Source organism: Muntiacus reevesi, chromosome 22 (assembly GCF_963930625.1).
Source record: "Muntiacus reevesi chromosome 22, mMunRee1.1, whole genome shotgun sequence".
In the NCBI taxonomy this organism is placed as follows: Eukaryota; Metazoa; Chordata; class Mammalia; order Artiodactyla; family Cervidae; genus Muntiacus; species Muntiacus reevesi.
This window is the reverse complement of record NC_089270.1, coordinates 18,647,025-18,663,615: the sequence shown is the minus strand read 5'-3', so window position 1 is coordinate 18,663,615 and position 16,591 is coordinate 18,647,025. Positions and strand designations below refer to the sequence as shown.

Here is a 16,591-nt window from a genome sequence, read left to right as displayed (position 1 = left end):
ATTCTCTACCCTGGCCTACACTTTATTGTTTATTTTTTAATTTGAGTATAAGTGCTTTACAATGTTGTGTGGCCTACACCTTAAAATTTTTAAATATTGTTTTAAATACCTAGACCCCAGCCTAGAGACTGATTTAAATGGGATCACACAGAGGCCAGCCATGAGGTTTTCTAAGAGGTCCCCAGGCGCTTTGCAAGTGCAGCCAGATTGAGAAAAACTAACCTAACTGGCTTCTTCTACAATCCAGGCTTATCTTTCTCCAAACTATCTTTCATTACGCTACAAGAGTCATCTTTTTAAAAATGCAAATTTCACATCATCCCACAGCAGCTGTTCTCAATCTACGCTGCCCCTTTAGAATCACTTAGTGTAAAAATTCCTGATACCAGGCCTAACTCCAGACCAATTAAAACAGAGGCCCTGGGGACAAGAACCAGGCCTTGGTATTTATCAGAGCTTCCCAGATGACTCTAATGTGCAGACAAGGTTGAGACCCATTGTCCTAGAAGCAATGGGAAGTCACAGCAAGTCTTTAAGAACAGTAAAATCCAAACTCCCCTGAGGGCAGCGAAACCTTGCTTCCGACCTTAGCACCCTCAGCTTTCCCACTACCAAAGCAATGCAGCTCCCGACACTACATTTATACATGGGCTGTGCTTTTATGCTTTCCTGTAAAGTATTACCTCAATTCACCTACAGCCACGGCCCAAACCACCTTTCAGGTTAGGACCTTTCAGGAACAGCAGCCTTTGTACAAAAACCGCTGACACACACAGCGGGGCTCATCAATCCACTCGTAACCCTGACAATCCTGTAGAGTAATTTTTAACTTTTGCCTACTCAACTACCTGAAACTCAAAGCTTATCTATGCTTTCATGCCTAGTGTATCACTATGAAGAAAACAGTGAGCACTCAAAATTTCTGTTACATTCATTCCATTTAAGTAAATAATTATCTGTATTATTATGCAGGTAGGAGATAATTTTAATAAACTGTAATAGATACCATATTTATACCTTATAGTAGTCTTACTGAAACAGAAGCCAACAGTTAGACCCTTTAAACATGTAAGGCAAACATTTAACGTTCGTTCTATTCATGAATAGAGTAACAAGTTAAGGGAAAAGGCAGGTACAAATGGTAGTGTGTTTCCAGAATCCCAAGGGTGGCACCTTACAGAATAGAATCCTGGCTTTTCCCTTGAACATATCCATTCCAATATACTTTTTTCAAAATGTTGTGCTATATAATGACATCTGTACATTTTAGGAAAGTGAGCTAGGACTACCTACTTCACCTAAAATGATAGGTACTTCACACTGTTAAAATGAAAACAAATTATGACAAGTTTTCGAATGCTTTGAATGAACTGTGTTAACCCAGTTATATGGTAACCAGCATTTGATGGCAATTTCTAGTACTCTGGGTGCTCTGTTACCCAGCAAAATCTCAGCTCTCTATAAAATAAAGGACAGCTTAAGCAGAAGACATCAATATCCTATTTTCAAAAAACCTGCATTTAGCATTTTACAGTCACTATATCTGTGACTGACCCAAAGAAAATAATTGTGCACAAATATAAACTGAAGAGGAATCACATACTTACATAAAATACTTCATTCAAAAGATTTATGTTGTCCCCACATTCACATGGGCCATGGCAATCATCTTAGCATGCAAAATGACTACTGTGTTACTATGCGTTTAGAGTTAAGTTTTTTATCTCTCACACATTCTTAATCACTAAATCTGGTATTCACCAAATACCTATTAATTCTTTGGGAATACAAATAAAGTCATTAACCACAATACTTGGCATTTGTGGCTAATTCTTGTTTTTTTTTTTACCTTATTTGGCGATTTCAAAGGTGAGATGGCTATTTTATTTGGTGTCTGTGTTGTAGAATTTAAAGTTGATCCAATAACACCACTTTCAGATATTGTTATGGTCTTTGATGGAGTCCCCGGAGTAGACTGTGAAAGAACCCTACCTGCAAATGAGAGGCAGCACATCAGTTTGACTTTTTTCAATAATCGTATAAAAACGAATGTGGTGATGATTTACACCCACTGCAGTACACATGCTCAATACTTCTCATGTAGCCACATACGAACTGAAACACGTAAGGAGGTCTAAAGAACCATGGTGAACCTAATGAACTGTGATGAACCTAGACAGAAAGAAACAAAACAGTGCTTCTTAGTAACACTTAGCATCTTAATACCACCTTACGAAAATCCACAAAAACAACTCTGCTCACATTCTCATCAAAACTATTTTGTGGGGTTTTTTGCCCGCTCTGGGGATCTCAGTTCGCCAACCAGGGACTGAAGCCACACGCTTGCAGTGAAAGCACCGGACCACCAGAGAAGGGCCCCGTCAGCACTGTTAAGTGACACCCATCAGAAACTGCGCTCAGAATAAGCGCGCAGCATGTCCTGTGAAAGGGGCTCCCCAAGTCAGGACGTGACTGCGAGCCTTAAAGCGTCAGTCTCTGTTCTCTGCCGCAGCTGCTTCCTGTCTGGACTTAAACCTCAGCACACGATCTAAGGCCACACCTATAAAACAGGCAGTTACTGGGCTAACTTGAACAGCCTGGAAACATACTTCCAGAATGACAGAGAAAAACTACACTGTGCCTGGATGACTAACAGAACTGGATATCAGATGATGAGGAGCTGAAATACTAGGGATTTTTATCCTAGGTAGGAGAGGATTACAAAGATGTGACAACCCCTCCAAATTCCTGGAAGACTGGGCGATGGTGCCATTCTGGGCACACAGTATGACTGCCCTTCCTACCCCCCCGCTTCCCTGTGCTGAGATCCGGGCCATGTGACTAGTTCTGACCAACAGATTGTGGGCAGAAGTGATGTGTATCACTTACTGCCTACGCAGACCCTCCCAGGCCCTCTCGCCTTCCACAGCTGAGACGGTGGTTCCTCTGTCAGTCTGGGTCCTTGAGTGACCATGATGAGAAGAGACCCACCCCTTTCTAACCCACCACAGATATGTAGATAACCCTGAAGTAAAACTCTAAAATAAAACTTCTTTAACTTCTGAGAGTTAGACTGTTTATTATGGCAGAAAAATCAAGGTTATCCTGACTGATCCAGGCTGTCAGGTTGAAGGATCAGGACCATCTGTTATCTATGAGCTGCATAGCACTAATATATAGGAACAGAAAATTTTCAGTCTATCAGTATGGAAGAACTTCCAACAAAAATTTCCAGTTTAAATGACTGTTTTAATGAGTGAGTTCCTACTCACTGAAGGTCTACGAAACAGATGCTGGATAATCGAATCCACTGGCTAAAGAGGAAACTCAAGCAGTCAAGAAACAGAGAGGGTAGATAACTAAATTATCTCTAAAATCCCTTTAGATGCTATAACTTCGGATGGCAAGGAGATCAAACCCGTCAATTCTAAAGGAAATCAACCCTGAATACTCATTGAAGGAATAATGCCGAAGCTCCAATACTCTGGACACCTGACGTGAAGAGCCGACTCATTAGAAAAGACCCTGATGTTGGGAAAGATTTGAGGGCAGGAGGAGAAGGTGGCAATAGAGAATGAGGTGATTCAATGGCATCACTGAGTCAGGGACATGAGTTTGAGCAAACTCCAGGAGACCATGAAGGACAGACAAAGAAGCCTGGTATGCTGTAGTCCATGGAGTCGCAGAGCCGAACGTGACTTAGAGCAGGACTGAAAACAAAACAACAACTATTAGTCAGAGATGAAGGAGGAGGAGACAGGGAAAAAAAAGGAGGGACTTAACAGAGAACTAGCATGGAAGAGTCAGCATGTAAGGGCTATTACTAATAGCAATGTAATAGTGCACGTATCTTCCTAAAAAATGAGTTAACTTTTACTGGGCATTTATGAATTTTAAAATTTTTTTAAATAAATATATTTTTAAAAATTTCTTTTACTTCCTGATTACATTTTATATTACAGACATATTCCTTAGTGAATTTCAGCTGAGAGCTTTGCTAGGGTTCTTCTAGCCTGACTTACATCATAACTAGGCTAAAAAAAAAAAAAAAAACCAAATCCTAGCAAACCCTACCAAAACTCCTTTGACTGTGTGGATCACAACAAACTGTGGAAAATTCTTAAAGAGATGGGAATACCAGATCACCTTACCTGCCTCCTGAAAAATCTGTATGCAGGTCAAGAAGCAATAGTTAGAACCGGACATGGAACAACAGACTGGTTCCAAATTGGAAAAGGAGTACGCCAGGGCTGCATACTGTCACCCTGCTTATTTAACTTATATGCAGAGTACATCATGACAAATGCTGGGCTGGAGGAAGCACAAGCTGGAACCAAGATTGCAAGGAGAACTATCAACAACCTCAGACATGCAGATGACACCACCCCTATCGCAAAGAGTAAAGAAGAACTAGGAGCCCCCTTGATGAAAGTGAAAGAGGAGAGTGAAAAAGTTGGCTTAAAACTCAACATTCAGAAAACTAAGATCGTGGCATCCGGTCCCATCACTTCATGGCAAATAGATGGGGAAACAGTGAGAGACTTCATTTTTCTGTGCTCCAAAATCACTGCAGATGGTGACTGTAGCCATAAAATTAAAAGACAATTGCTCCTTGGAAGGAAAGCTATGACCAAAGTAGACATCATATTAAAAAGCAGAGACATTACTTTGCCAACAAAGATCCATCTAGTCAAAGCTATGGATTTTCCAGTAGTCATGTATGGATGTGAGAGTTGAACCATAAAGAAGGCTGAGCACTGAAGAATTGATGCTTTTGAACTGTGGTGTTGGAGAAGACTCTTGAGACTCCCATGGACAGCAAGGAGATCCAACCAGTCCATCCTAAAGGAGATCAGTTCCAAGTGTTCATTGGAAGGACTGATGCTGAGGCTGAAGCTCCAATACTTTGCCCACCTGATGCAAAGAACTGACTCATTGGAAAAGACCCTGATGCTGGGAAAGATTGAAGGCAGGAGGAAAAGGGGACGACAAAGCGTGGGATGGTTGGATGGCATCACTGACTCACTGGACACAGGTTTGAGCAAGCTCTGGGAGATGGTGAAGGACACTGAAGCGGGGCACGCTGCGGTCCACGGGGTCACAAAGAGTCAGACACGACTTAGCGACTGAACTGACTGGCATCATAACTAAATAAGTCAATTCTATAGAAACTAAATGAATCTGTATCAAATATTTTTAGAAGGCCACCCTCAAGTGTGGAGCCTGCCTCAAGTAACATGTTTATGTGTTCTGATTTCCAAAACTAATACCTGTGGGATAAGCCTAAAGCCCTAACAATCATTATTTTAAGAAAAGAAACTACCAATAAAGACACATTTCTATAAAATGCTCATTTTTATGGCTATTACTACAATTTCTTATTTGTTAGGTATTACATACATTTTAGGAAACATATACACATAAAATCTCCAATTCCTGAGGATAAATGGTACCAAAAAAGGCCATTTACTCTGTGATAACCTAGAGGGGTGGGAATGCACGGGAGGTGGAAGGGAGACTCAAGACGGAGGGGACATATGTACACCTATGGTTAATTCATGTTGACATATGACAGAAATCAAACCAATATCACAAAGCAGTCATCAATCAATTAAAAATCAATAAATATTAAAAAATAAAAACAATGTGACCTTAAGCATTCTATCATTGTCAAAGGAATAATAGTAAGTCAGAAGGTTATTATTAGTAATAAAATGTGATTATGGTTTGTTCAAGTATTCTGTAAATTTTAAAAATTAAAATGAAAAATAAAATTGGGTAAGTACATCAAAAGAAAAGGCCACTTAAAGTGAATTACATTTAAAACAAGGACAAAAATGTCACTGTAATTAACAACAAAAACCTCTAAAAGTTTTTGGCTAATATTTCATAAAAATTCTGTTTATAATTTCAACTACACTGTCTCTTAGAATAAAGTGTTTGAATTTGAGGGAGGATTCTTCTGAAAATTTATGACAGCACATCCTATTTGATGGGCACATGACACAGAAGATTATTTCTGACAAACTATTTCAGGATTTCATCAGTTTTCCCAAGAACCCTCTATATCCTTTAAAATTCAAATTATTCTCTTTTGAAGGGCTACTTTTTTTTCACCCAGATAGCATTTCTCCTGATGTCCAAATTCCCATTTATCCTTGGCTCTTCAACAGACGCACAAAAGTATACAAGTCACAGTTTCACTTTGAAATCAGTTTGTAAGGCATTTCATACTCTGCTGTCAGGTATTGTCCAAGAGACAAGAGACATAATCCAAAAAGCTACAGATGGGACAGGCTGGGGGCAGGAGCTAGCTCACCTGACCCAGGACTAATTCTAAGAGATTAATTCATTATCAAATATTTTAACATTGATGAAGTTAGCTCTACTAGAGCAACTTGTTACCTTGGGAGCTCTGACAATGAGGACTTCTGTACCTCATTTAACCATCTCAAAAGTCATGTGAAGTGATTGGTTATAATATTCTATTTTATAGAACTATAAAATGACCAACATTTTATAGAAAGAAATAAGAGCAACAGAAAATATATTTACCCAAGATCAGGGAGAAAATTAATAGAAGAACCATGACCAAAACCCAAGTCTCCAAATAGCTCCTCCAACATACCACACCACACTGGCTCCATGATATACATATTCACTCAACAATACACAGTCACTGAACACGTCTATATACCAGAAACTGTAGGTACCAGAGACTCATAAAAAGTTAGTCATAAAAGGAAAAATACTGTCTGATTCCACCTATACAAGATACACAGAAAAGTCAAATTGATAGAGACCAAAAGTCTCTGCTAGGGGCTGGGGGAAGGAAGAAATTGAGAAGTTGTAGTTTAATGGGTACAGAGATTTAGTTTTGCAATATGAAAAGTCCTAGAGACAGACAGTGGTGATGGTTGCATAAGAGTATGAATATACTTAAAGCCACCAATGGTTAAAATGGTCAATTTCATATTATGCATATTTATAACAATTCTTTAAAATAATTAATTTTTAAAAACTAGATGGCAAACAAAATCCAAAATTACTATTGAGAGAAATCTTAAGTGTAGTAGGGGAAACAGACAGGTAAGAAAACCAAGTATTACAATACATCAAGACTAAGGCAAACATTAAAAGTCACTGTGAAATATAACAGAAGTCTAAAGTTAAGTATTTGGTAGGTATAACCAAGTTTTATGGAAATACATAAGAGATGGTCAGAGAGAGTACCTTGCTAACCTAAGGATCAAAAAATTACCAGACAGTGGAGATAATCCAAAGATAAAATGGATGACTTAGCCACGAGGAAAGCAAAAACAAAAATCATTTCTGGTAAACCCAACATTGCCAAGAGCCTAAGTTCTAAGAGAACATGGTCAATGTGGTGATCTCTTAGAAATAAGTTACATCAGTAGGCCTGGAGCTAATAGAAGGTGAAAATGAAAAAGGTTATGTATTAGATAATAAATGACTTTAATGCTAAGCAAGCTCTGGCTTTTGAACCTATTCCTGATGATTTAAGGCCAGGAAATGGAAAAGAAATGGGTGTAACCAAGGAAATTTTAAGCAAGGGGTGACAAGATTTGAATTTTTAGAAAAGTCAATTTTATAAACACTAAGTTCATGCTGATTGAAAGAAAGAAAAATTATATTCATCTTCCATGAGAAGCCCAAATGTCATTAAAAAGCAGTCTAAATGTAGTTTGAAAGATCATTAGCTACAACTTAAAGACAATGGAATCGCCTCAATAAGACAATTCAACAGGAGAGCTATTTTGGTGGTTTAAATTTGGCTTACATGAATTTTAAAAGCTATAAACTACTAGTTAGCAGTTGAAATCATACCTCCAAACTGAACTTAATGCCTACAACCCTAGTGAAATTTAATAGAAGTCTGTCCCTATGCATTTTGGGAGGGCTAATGTCTGCAATTAAAAGGTGAAGCTATGATTAGCGTGGAACACACTGTAAATGACCCAAAGACCCAGCAATGACATACATCCATTACAGTCAAATGTGAGAGGTACAATCTTGACATTACCAAATATTCACTCAGATACACTTCTGCAAAACCACAACTGTTTAGCAAACTCCCCCACCCCACTTATAATTAGAAGTTTTAAGGGATGCTCTCAAACTCAAAAATAGTAAAGAACTTTTACAATGAGACAGTCCTCCTAGTTAACCACTTCCACCCACCCTACCTTCCAAGGGTTTGGTGGTCCCTTTATCATCAGTATATCCAAGCCTTACTCACTTTCAGCCAACTGAAGCCCAGTTCCTGAGGCAGCTCTAAACCTAAACCCTTTCCAATTTTTTCCTCTGGGACTATACCCATCTCCCATGACAGCCCTCAAGACACAAGCATCCTGCATAACCCCAAATCTCTACTGAAAACCAAAAGAAAAAGAGAACAAAAAGAGAATTTACCCAACACTGCCCTCAAACAACCACCTCCCCATGCCTTCTCTCAGCTGCTAAAAAAGAGAAGCCTCCCTGCATATAATTCAAAGCCTCGGGAAAATGATCAAGTCTTTGCCACTGACTTCAGAGTTGCCTACTGTTATCAAAATGCTTAGCTGCTCAGTCGTGTCTGACTCCTTGAGACCCCATGGACTGTAGCCCTCCAGGCTCCTCTGTCCATGGGATTCTCCAGGCAAGAATACTTGAGTGGATTGCTATTTCCTTCTCCAGAGGATCTTCCCAACCCTGGGATCAAACCCAGGTTTTCCACACTCTTTACCACCTGAGTCAACAGGGAAAGACACTACTAGGCGGCTTTAATACATATCCCAGGGATGGTTTGTTAACATCTGAAGTACCTTCATAAAGAATACACATAGTGGAAATGGGTAATTAGCATTTGGAAGTCTCTAGTCAAAGTCTACCACCCAGAGATGCTTCCATAAGCTCTTAGCACAATGGAAAGTAGAAATGAGTTCCTAAGTGGTAAAAGGAGTAATGTTAGCATAGCTCTGAAGTAAAGACCAGTCACCGTGGCCTGGAGTAGGAAACCGCAACCAGCTCCAGCATTCTTGCCTGAGAAACTTCATGGGCAGAGGAGCCCTGTGGGCTACAGTCCATGGGGCCGCAAAGAGTCAGACACGACTGAGTGACTAAGCATGAGCACCACCGCTGTGTGATATTCTCCAGAAGTACTGGGGTACCTGCCAGTCAAGAAGAAATAAGAGAGCTGGGCCACTATGGAAAGAGAGTGGAAAATCAATGGTGTTTTCAGGGAGCAATAATGATGGGTTATGAACTCTGTGCTGAATAGAGATGAATTTACGGACTGGAAAGAACTCATTATTAATGAGTGGAGGATTAACAGATCAGGGATTTCAAAGTGAAAGAATTGCCAGATTGTAAGTACAAAGGCAGATGAACTAGAACAATAAAGAGAATGTAATACTCAAAATCAAGATTTTGGAGGTGTTATTGGTGATGACAAATTTTAATGTATATAATAAAAGAATTGGGCCACACTAAAGAATTTGCTGGTAAAAGTAATACAACTAAAATGCTGTTCTCACTGAAGTAATCATCATCATGACAATTTTTTGTTTCACAGAAAACTGCATACAGAAAATATTAAAACACTGAAACCAAAAATGCAAACAGAAACCATGAAGTACTATACAATCACATATACTACTTTACACTTACTAGACTTAGCATGGGCTCTGGAGACAAACTGCCTGGATTCAAATCCCAACTTGGCCATTTACTAGTTGAGTGCCTGTTCCCATACTGGCAGAATGGGGAGGTTACTAGTACCTACCCCACAGGATTGCCAGAGAATTAAATATATCACTCTTTGGGAAGAGCTAAGAACAGCATGGGGCCCACAGCAAACATTATGCAAATGTTAGCTGGTATGATCAGAGTTTGAGGCATCACTACCCCCAAAGGTACACCAAAAACTAAGGACACTAAGCAATGGGACTGATTTTGAGGTAAGGCATTTTGCTTGAAGCACACATTTAACAAGTGTAATATATCTCATTAACCAGTTTGATTTATAGTAATAAACACTGAAACATTTCAAGGTGGTAGAACAGCCTTTTTTAAAACTAAAAGGAAGGGAAGTATTTAGCTTAACAAACTATAAAGAAATATAACCTGCAATGACTGGTGGTGATACTTGAGTTGTCTGTCCTGTAACTGCTTTACTATTAATTGGTTTTGCAAAGATCAGCTTCGTGATTACCGGACCAGAGGTTGGTGTTCGAGGCTTCTTAGCAATCTGAAATATATAAATAACTATGAAAACCATTTTTCTATAAAACACCTACTCAATCAAAATTAGACAAGACTGATGTAGAGAAGTACATGTGAAACCAGCTCACTTAACAAAAACATATCTCAGTATTAATATTAAAGACATTTAAAATGCAGCCATTCACCCAAATACTAATATCACATCCTTAAGCCATTATGTAGTAATACCTTTGAATTTTATTTCAAATCCTTATCTTGGTCTCTGAGACATATGCATATCATGAAAACCAAATTAATTTTTAAAAATAATGTTTAAAATAAATGTTAAATAATAATGAAACCAAAAAATGGCATAGCAGTATTCTTTTCCAAATAACAAATTATTCAATAATAAAAGATGGAGTAGAATACATTAAGAAAGCATAGTGCAAATGATAAAGACATCTGTAAATATAATTTCATTGGCCCCTGGAAGCAAAATATAAACACACATTAAAGACAGGTTTATGACTTTATCTTCAACTTTAGATCTATGTATCAGGGGCAAATAAACAAAGAACTGCACAAGTTAATGCCTTAGGATACAAAGAGACATGTTTGGCAAAACAAAGACTATTCTGAAGGTGAAGCATCTGAAATATTATTGACTAAAATATGATTTACTATAGTTTACTAGACTATAAATTCTTTGAAGGGAGAGTCTATGTTTTATTCACCTCTGATTTTACATGATACATAGTACATTGTTGTCCTGAACTAAAATTCTTCATAAGTCAAGGAGTTACCGATGTTTTTATATTAAAATTATCAATGTATGCAAAGAAAAGCTTTTTCTAAAGCCAGAAGCAGAAATTTAGCAATGACAAAAATCACAAATTTTCACAGCAGGAAGGACATTAAATAACAACTTTACCTTTGGCAGATATGAAAACTGAGGTCCTGAAAGTACTATTATTGGAAATAATAACTCAAAATGAACAAACATGACCAATTAAATTACAAAATATACTAGAAGCTGCAACTGATCACAGAACCAAGTAAATATCAGCTTTGTGCTTTAACTAGAAATTAAACTTAAAAACATATTTTCTTACATCTAGAATAAATTACTTCCTTACACTCAGAACACAGTACTGACAAAACAAAATGTACAGGAAATACAAACCACCTTTAAAAAAAACAAACCAAAGAGATCTACAACTATATATTAAAAAATATCCAGACTGCAAAACTCTGACATACCCGAATAAGTCCATAATTGTACTTTACAAAATTGATGCAATTTGAGAGACATAAAGGGAAAATATTTCCCAAGTGTATTTACAGGCCTAGAACTCTAAAATAAGTTAAATAGGTTGTCTATTGACTTAGTATTAAGAATCTCAAGAGGCAGAGGTACTGATATTTTTGGAAATCTGTATCTTGCAAAAAAATAATCTTAGCTACAGTTTGGGAACTTAAAGTATTTCCCCATTTTTAACTGATTTTCACAATCACACAACTATACAAATACTTACCAACCAGGAAAAAAATGTAAACAATACTACCAAAAGCTCATTAATTACTCAAATGAACAATCTCAACTTGCACGTATGGTTTTGTTTCTTTAATGGAGCATAGCTGAAAATAAGGATTTCCAGTTCTGTTAAGGAACCTCGCTTTTTGTATGAGTTAAACTACCCTAGGAGAAACTTACTTTTATTAAATAAAACAGAGCATAAAGGATCATTTTTAAACAAATGTATCTAATTAACAGATTAACACAAAAATGAATCAGAAAAGGAAATTTACAAATAAGACTGCCAAATATGTGATCAAATAATACATGCAGGTAATTTGGGGCACTGTTTTGGGAACTAATAAGGAGTTATGTTGTTCAAGACTGCTAATTATTTATTATCCGTACATACTATGCAGAAGAATCACAGGAAAGGGTTTATGTATCTGTAGTTAAGTGTAACTATCTCTGTTACTGCCTCTGGTTTCAACTGTCACCTCTCTCTCCTTCATTTTTCAAGATGGGTCTCCTTCCACCCTTTCCTGTTGTCCACACCCTAACACCTTCAATCCGACTAAATTTAAGACAATGCTGAGGACCATCTGGGAAAAAAAATGAGATGATCATACACACTATGTAATACTAAACCAAATACCCTGGTGCCTAAAATGGATACAGATAGGCATGTAGCTTTTTGTTTGTTTTTTTCTGAGCCTCAGAGTTTTAGAGGCTACTCATGAGTTGAAAAGATTTGAGTTGCCTAAAAATAACTGACCAAGAAGAACAATATTCTAAATGGGGTTTCTTTTGTTTTTAAATAGAAGTTCTTTTTAAATAAATAGAATCAAATGTTATAAAAGTAACAACAATAAGAGAAGTTATAAATATTAGACCCCAGTTTTTGTTTTTATTGTTGGTACTTGGGGGATTATAGATGAAAACTAGTGGATACAAGTAAACTGGTCTTACAGACAGTATGTATACATTGCTCTATTAAATGGGGAAAAAAAACCAAAAACGACATTCTGATTTACATTATCAGTATCTTATAAACATGGCTATGATCCACATCCCCAAAGCCAGATAAACTCGGGTAAACCAGTAAAAACAAGTTTCACAACTGATTTTTAAAAGGACAAGTTGAGGACAAGGTGCCTGATGGTGACAGGATATCTCATTCAAGAGATACTCATCAAAAGAAGTAAAAGGAAATCAGAGATAAATGAGAGACAATTGTGAATGAGAAAGCAAAGAACATTAAATGTTTAACAGTGGCAAAAGGGACATGGGCAAATTATATATAAAGTCTGAGAAATCGTATGAAGTTCTTAAATAAAAAGCCCACAAAAATAAGATTCTATTTTGCCAACATAATAACAACATTTTTTTCTAGTATCAGCTGAGAGTGGATAATTCCCCAAATCTTTCTCCCTTCCTTTTATGCATTCTTTAGTTCTCACGCCTTCTCCTTTTTTCTAAAAGCCAACTCTTTAAAACAGGAAATGCATTTGTTCCCTGGTCTTAATTGGATCATTGTATTTCTAAGCATGGTGTTGACCTAAAAAGGCCTATCTGGACATGAAAAATGGAGAACCACTTAACATATATTCTAATAACCTTCTAGCTTGGGTTTCTATTCACACTTAACAATGGGTACCATTTTGAAAGATCTTCAGTGTTTTGAGACCCATACCAAGTACTGATCTTACATGTTTCATCATGATCAAATAGCCATCTTACAGCTAAAGTCAAAAACTCAGAGAAAATAAGTAGCCTATCCAAAGTTCCACAGCACCATCGGTCCTGCAGAAAAGTGACTGAAGTCCAGTTGGTCCAATTCTAAACCTTCCATCACAGGGCACTGTCTTTCTACACTGCAAATATGAGTGATGCAGGGGACAGTAAATTCCAAAGAGGCACATACTGGCTGGTTTGCACTACTGCTGGCTCGAACGGTTTCTCAGAGCAGCAACTTCTCCTAGACTTTGGCCATCTGTTAGCTGAAAATATCATGTCTAAATGATTTTTTGACAGCCCAGCACCAACTCTGCCATCTTTACACCAGCAGAACATCCTTGGACTCAAACTACGACTGAGAATAAAATGTGTTTCAAAATGAGTAAAAAGCTATAAATACACTACACATTGGAATTTAACCACAATTAAGTTCTAAGTTCTCTGGCAGAAATTTTCAAAAGCATTAGACATATCAAAGACTTTACAAAAAAAAGAACCACACAATTACTAGAAGCAACATTCAAAAAGATTCAGTAACAACTATGCATTTAATCACCCTACACATACAACTACGAATCAATTTAATATTTCACATGCATTTTCATTAAGAAGCCCCCTCTTTTTTTTTACCTGTACTGTTTTTAACTGTTGGGTCTGTAACACAGAGGGCTGAGTTGTAGTATTAAGCAGTTGACTTCCTGGGGTCAATGCTGAGACACCAATGACAGGTTTCACCTCTGGCCTCCCTCCAATGGTAACTACTTTAATTTGCTGCGGTGGTAACTTAGCATCTCCTGACTGGGCCTGAGTTGTAACTTTCTGAGCCTGGGGTTGGCTATGGGGTAGTGCTAAAACAATTGGTGAACCAGACTTGCCCAAAGTTGTTAAAATTAACTTCTGTCCATCTGGCTTAAGGGTCTGATTGCCAAGTTTAAGATCAGATGTCTGTGATACTTTGTTTAAAATAATCTGATTGGCTGATATAGTCACAGGAGTCTGAGCACCAAGTTTTTGAAGGCCACTTGGAAAAGCTGGTTTCACTGTGGTGTTAGAATCTGCTTTAGTGATTGTGGTGTTCACTGCAACTTGGTTAGTGTGGTTACTGTACACTGTGATTGGTTCCGTGGAAATGGGCGTGGCTGTAGAGTCACCAGTAGAATTTATGTTGACAATTTCTTCCAGTTCTGTCTCCATGGGAATTGGGGATGAAACAATAACAGCCTCAATACTATCATCATCCACTAAAGTTATACCAGTGTCCATTATCTCCTCTGGAAGCAAACTATTCACCTCAGCTGGCACCACCTCCATGATCGTTCTCCTTCGAGAAAGCTGATCAGGTGCTGCAATAAAAGTTGAAAAATGAATAAATTACTATGTTTCAAAACAGATATAAGAGAAGAAAAAAAATCAGCCAAGAAAAAATGCAAATGACAAAACAAAAATTTCTACTGATGTATAAGCTGAGTGAGGGATATTCCTGATGCATATTTGTGTTAAACCATTTCAACAAATCCTCAACCTTCAAGAATCTGAAATACAAGTCCTATGGGACACAAAACTAGAGGCAAACATTCTCATTTACCATATCTCAATCCAAAAGTATACTGCATTCAGGCAATACATAATTACAGGAAAATCCTTTCCAATTCCTGCTCATAAATAAAATCTTTTAATATTTGACATGTCTGATCATCTTATTTCTTCCCAGTTCTGGGTTTTTCTTCCCTACTAACAAGACTTGAAAACTTCTGATTTGCACAAGCAAATAAAAATTTAAATAAAAACAGATATTAGAAAATACAGTTGAACCTCCAGTGAAAGAGGTTCTAAAATGAGGTTACTATATCATTTATAAAAATCCATTAAGTACTCAAATTGATGTTAAAGAAGCTTCCAGAGTAAGCCACCTCAGCAACTGCAGGTTAAATGGGTTATAGGTCCCCAGTTTGATCCATCAGCTTTAATATTAAAGAAATTTTTATTTGGAAAGAACAATCTCAACTCCTCCTCAGCTATTTAGAATGCCAAAAAGGGAACCAGTTAAGAGGTATACAACCAGTTCCCACAAAGGAAAAAAAAGATGGTAATGATAATAATAAAGCAGATCACAAACTAATCAGAACTGTGATGCTTTCAGTCAAAGGTCATGAAAACTTCCAATAAAAGAGTCAGTACCATTATCTTCACATATTAAAGAGTATCTCATATTTATGACTGACTACATATCTTATTTGGACTTCCCTGCTGGCTCAGCAGTAAAGAATCCTTCTGCAATGCAGTAGACGTGGGTTTGATCTCTGCATGAGGAAGATTCCCTGGAGAAGGAAATGGCTACCCACTCCAGTATTCTTGCCTGGGAAATCCCATGGACAGAGGAGCCTGGCAGGCTACAATCCACAGGGTCACAAAGAGTTGTACACGACTTAGTGACTAAACCACCACCACCAAACAAGCTATTTGCCCAGAGTACATCAAAGATTCATAGCAACCTAATCAGTAATTCTTTCTTTTCCCTTTTTAAAAAAAATATAAAAATGTAATACCCATTCCAAGATTAAAAGTTAAGAGACATAAGTGGCAAATTATAATTGAGTAGCACTAGTAAAAACTAATACTGCCAAAATTAATCATCATTACTGAGCATTTACAACCTACCAGTGATGGCATAATTTAACCTATCCTGATAACAACTCCAAGATGCATCATTTTACACATGAGGAAACTTAGAAAGGTTAAACTCTATGCCCAAGGTCACATAGCTTGTAAATGACAGAGCCAGAACTCAAACTCAGGATATGTTCTATGATACCAAAGTTCATAATTTTAATCACACAATTTACTGCCTTAAAAAATAACTCTACTCCTTTACAGCCAACCCTCTACCCCAAATTCCTACCCTACACAACCACTAGTCTATTCTACAACTTCACTAAATTAGTGCTGCCTTTTTGCCCACTTTAGAACTTCACACAGATGGAATCATATATTATGTGAACCCATGGTATAAAGGATAAGCCTCTCCCCTCAGCATGCTTTTTGAGATTTATCTTTATTCTTACACTAATTAGTAGCTCAGTTCCTTTTTATTGCTGAGTAATATTCCATTGGATGAATCTACCATGATTTGTC

At 37.4% G+C, this 16,591-nt stretch overlaps 1 protein-coding gene across 7 annotated transcripts in view; it reads right to left on the bottom strand.

Moving 5' to 3' along the window:
* LIN54 (lin-54 DREAM MuvB core complex component) overlaps positions 1 to 16,591 on the bottom strand; it is a 61,890-nt gene that overhangs the window by 33,702 nt on the left and 11,597 nt on the right. For 3 of the 7 annotated variants that reach the window (XM_065914243.1, XM_065914242.1, XM_065914244.1), the window contains exons 2-4: positions 14,090 to 14,802; positions 10,126 to 10,249; positions 1,850 to 1,992 (exon numbers count right to left, since the gene is read on the bottom strand). In XM_065914243.1, coding sequence (XP_065770315.1) covers positions 1,850 to 1,992; positions 10,126 to 10,249; positions 14,090 to 14,770 — 948 coding nt within the window. In that variant the 5' untranslated portion in view covers positions 14,771 to 14,802. The remainder of the gene's footprint in view (positions 1 to 1,849; positions 1,993 to 10,125; positions 10,250 to 14,089; positions 14,803 to 16,591) is intronic. The other 4 variants (XM_065914248.1, XM_065914246.1, XM_065914247.1 and 1 more) reach the window with 2 other exon arrangements.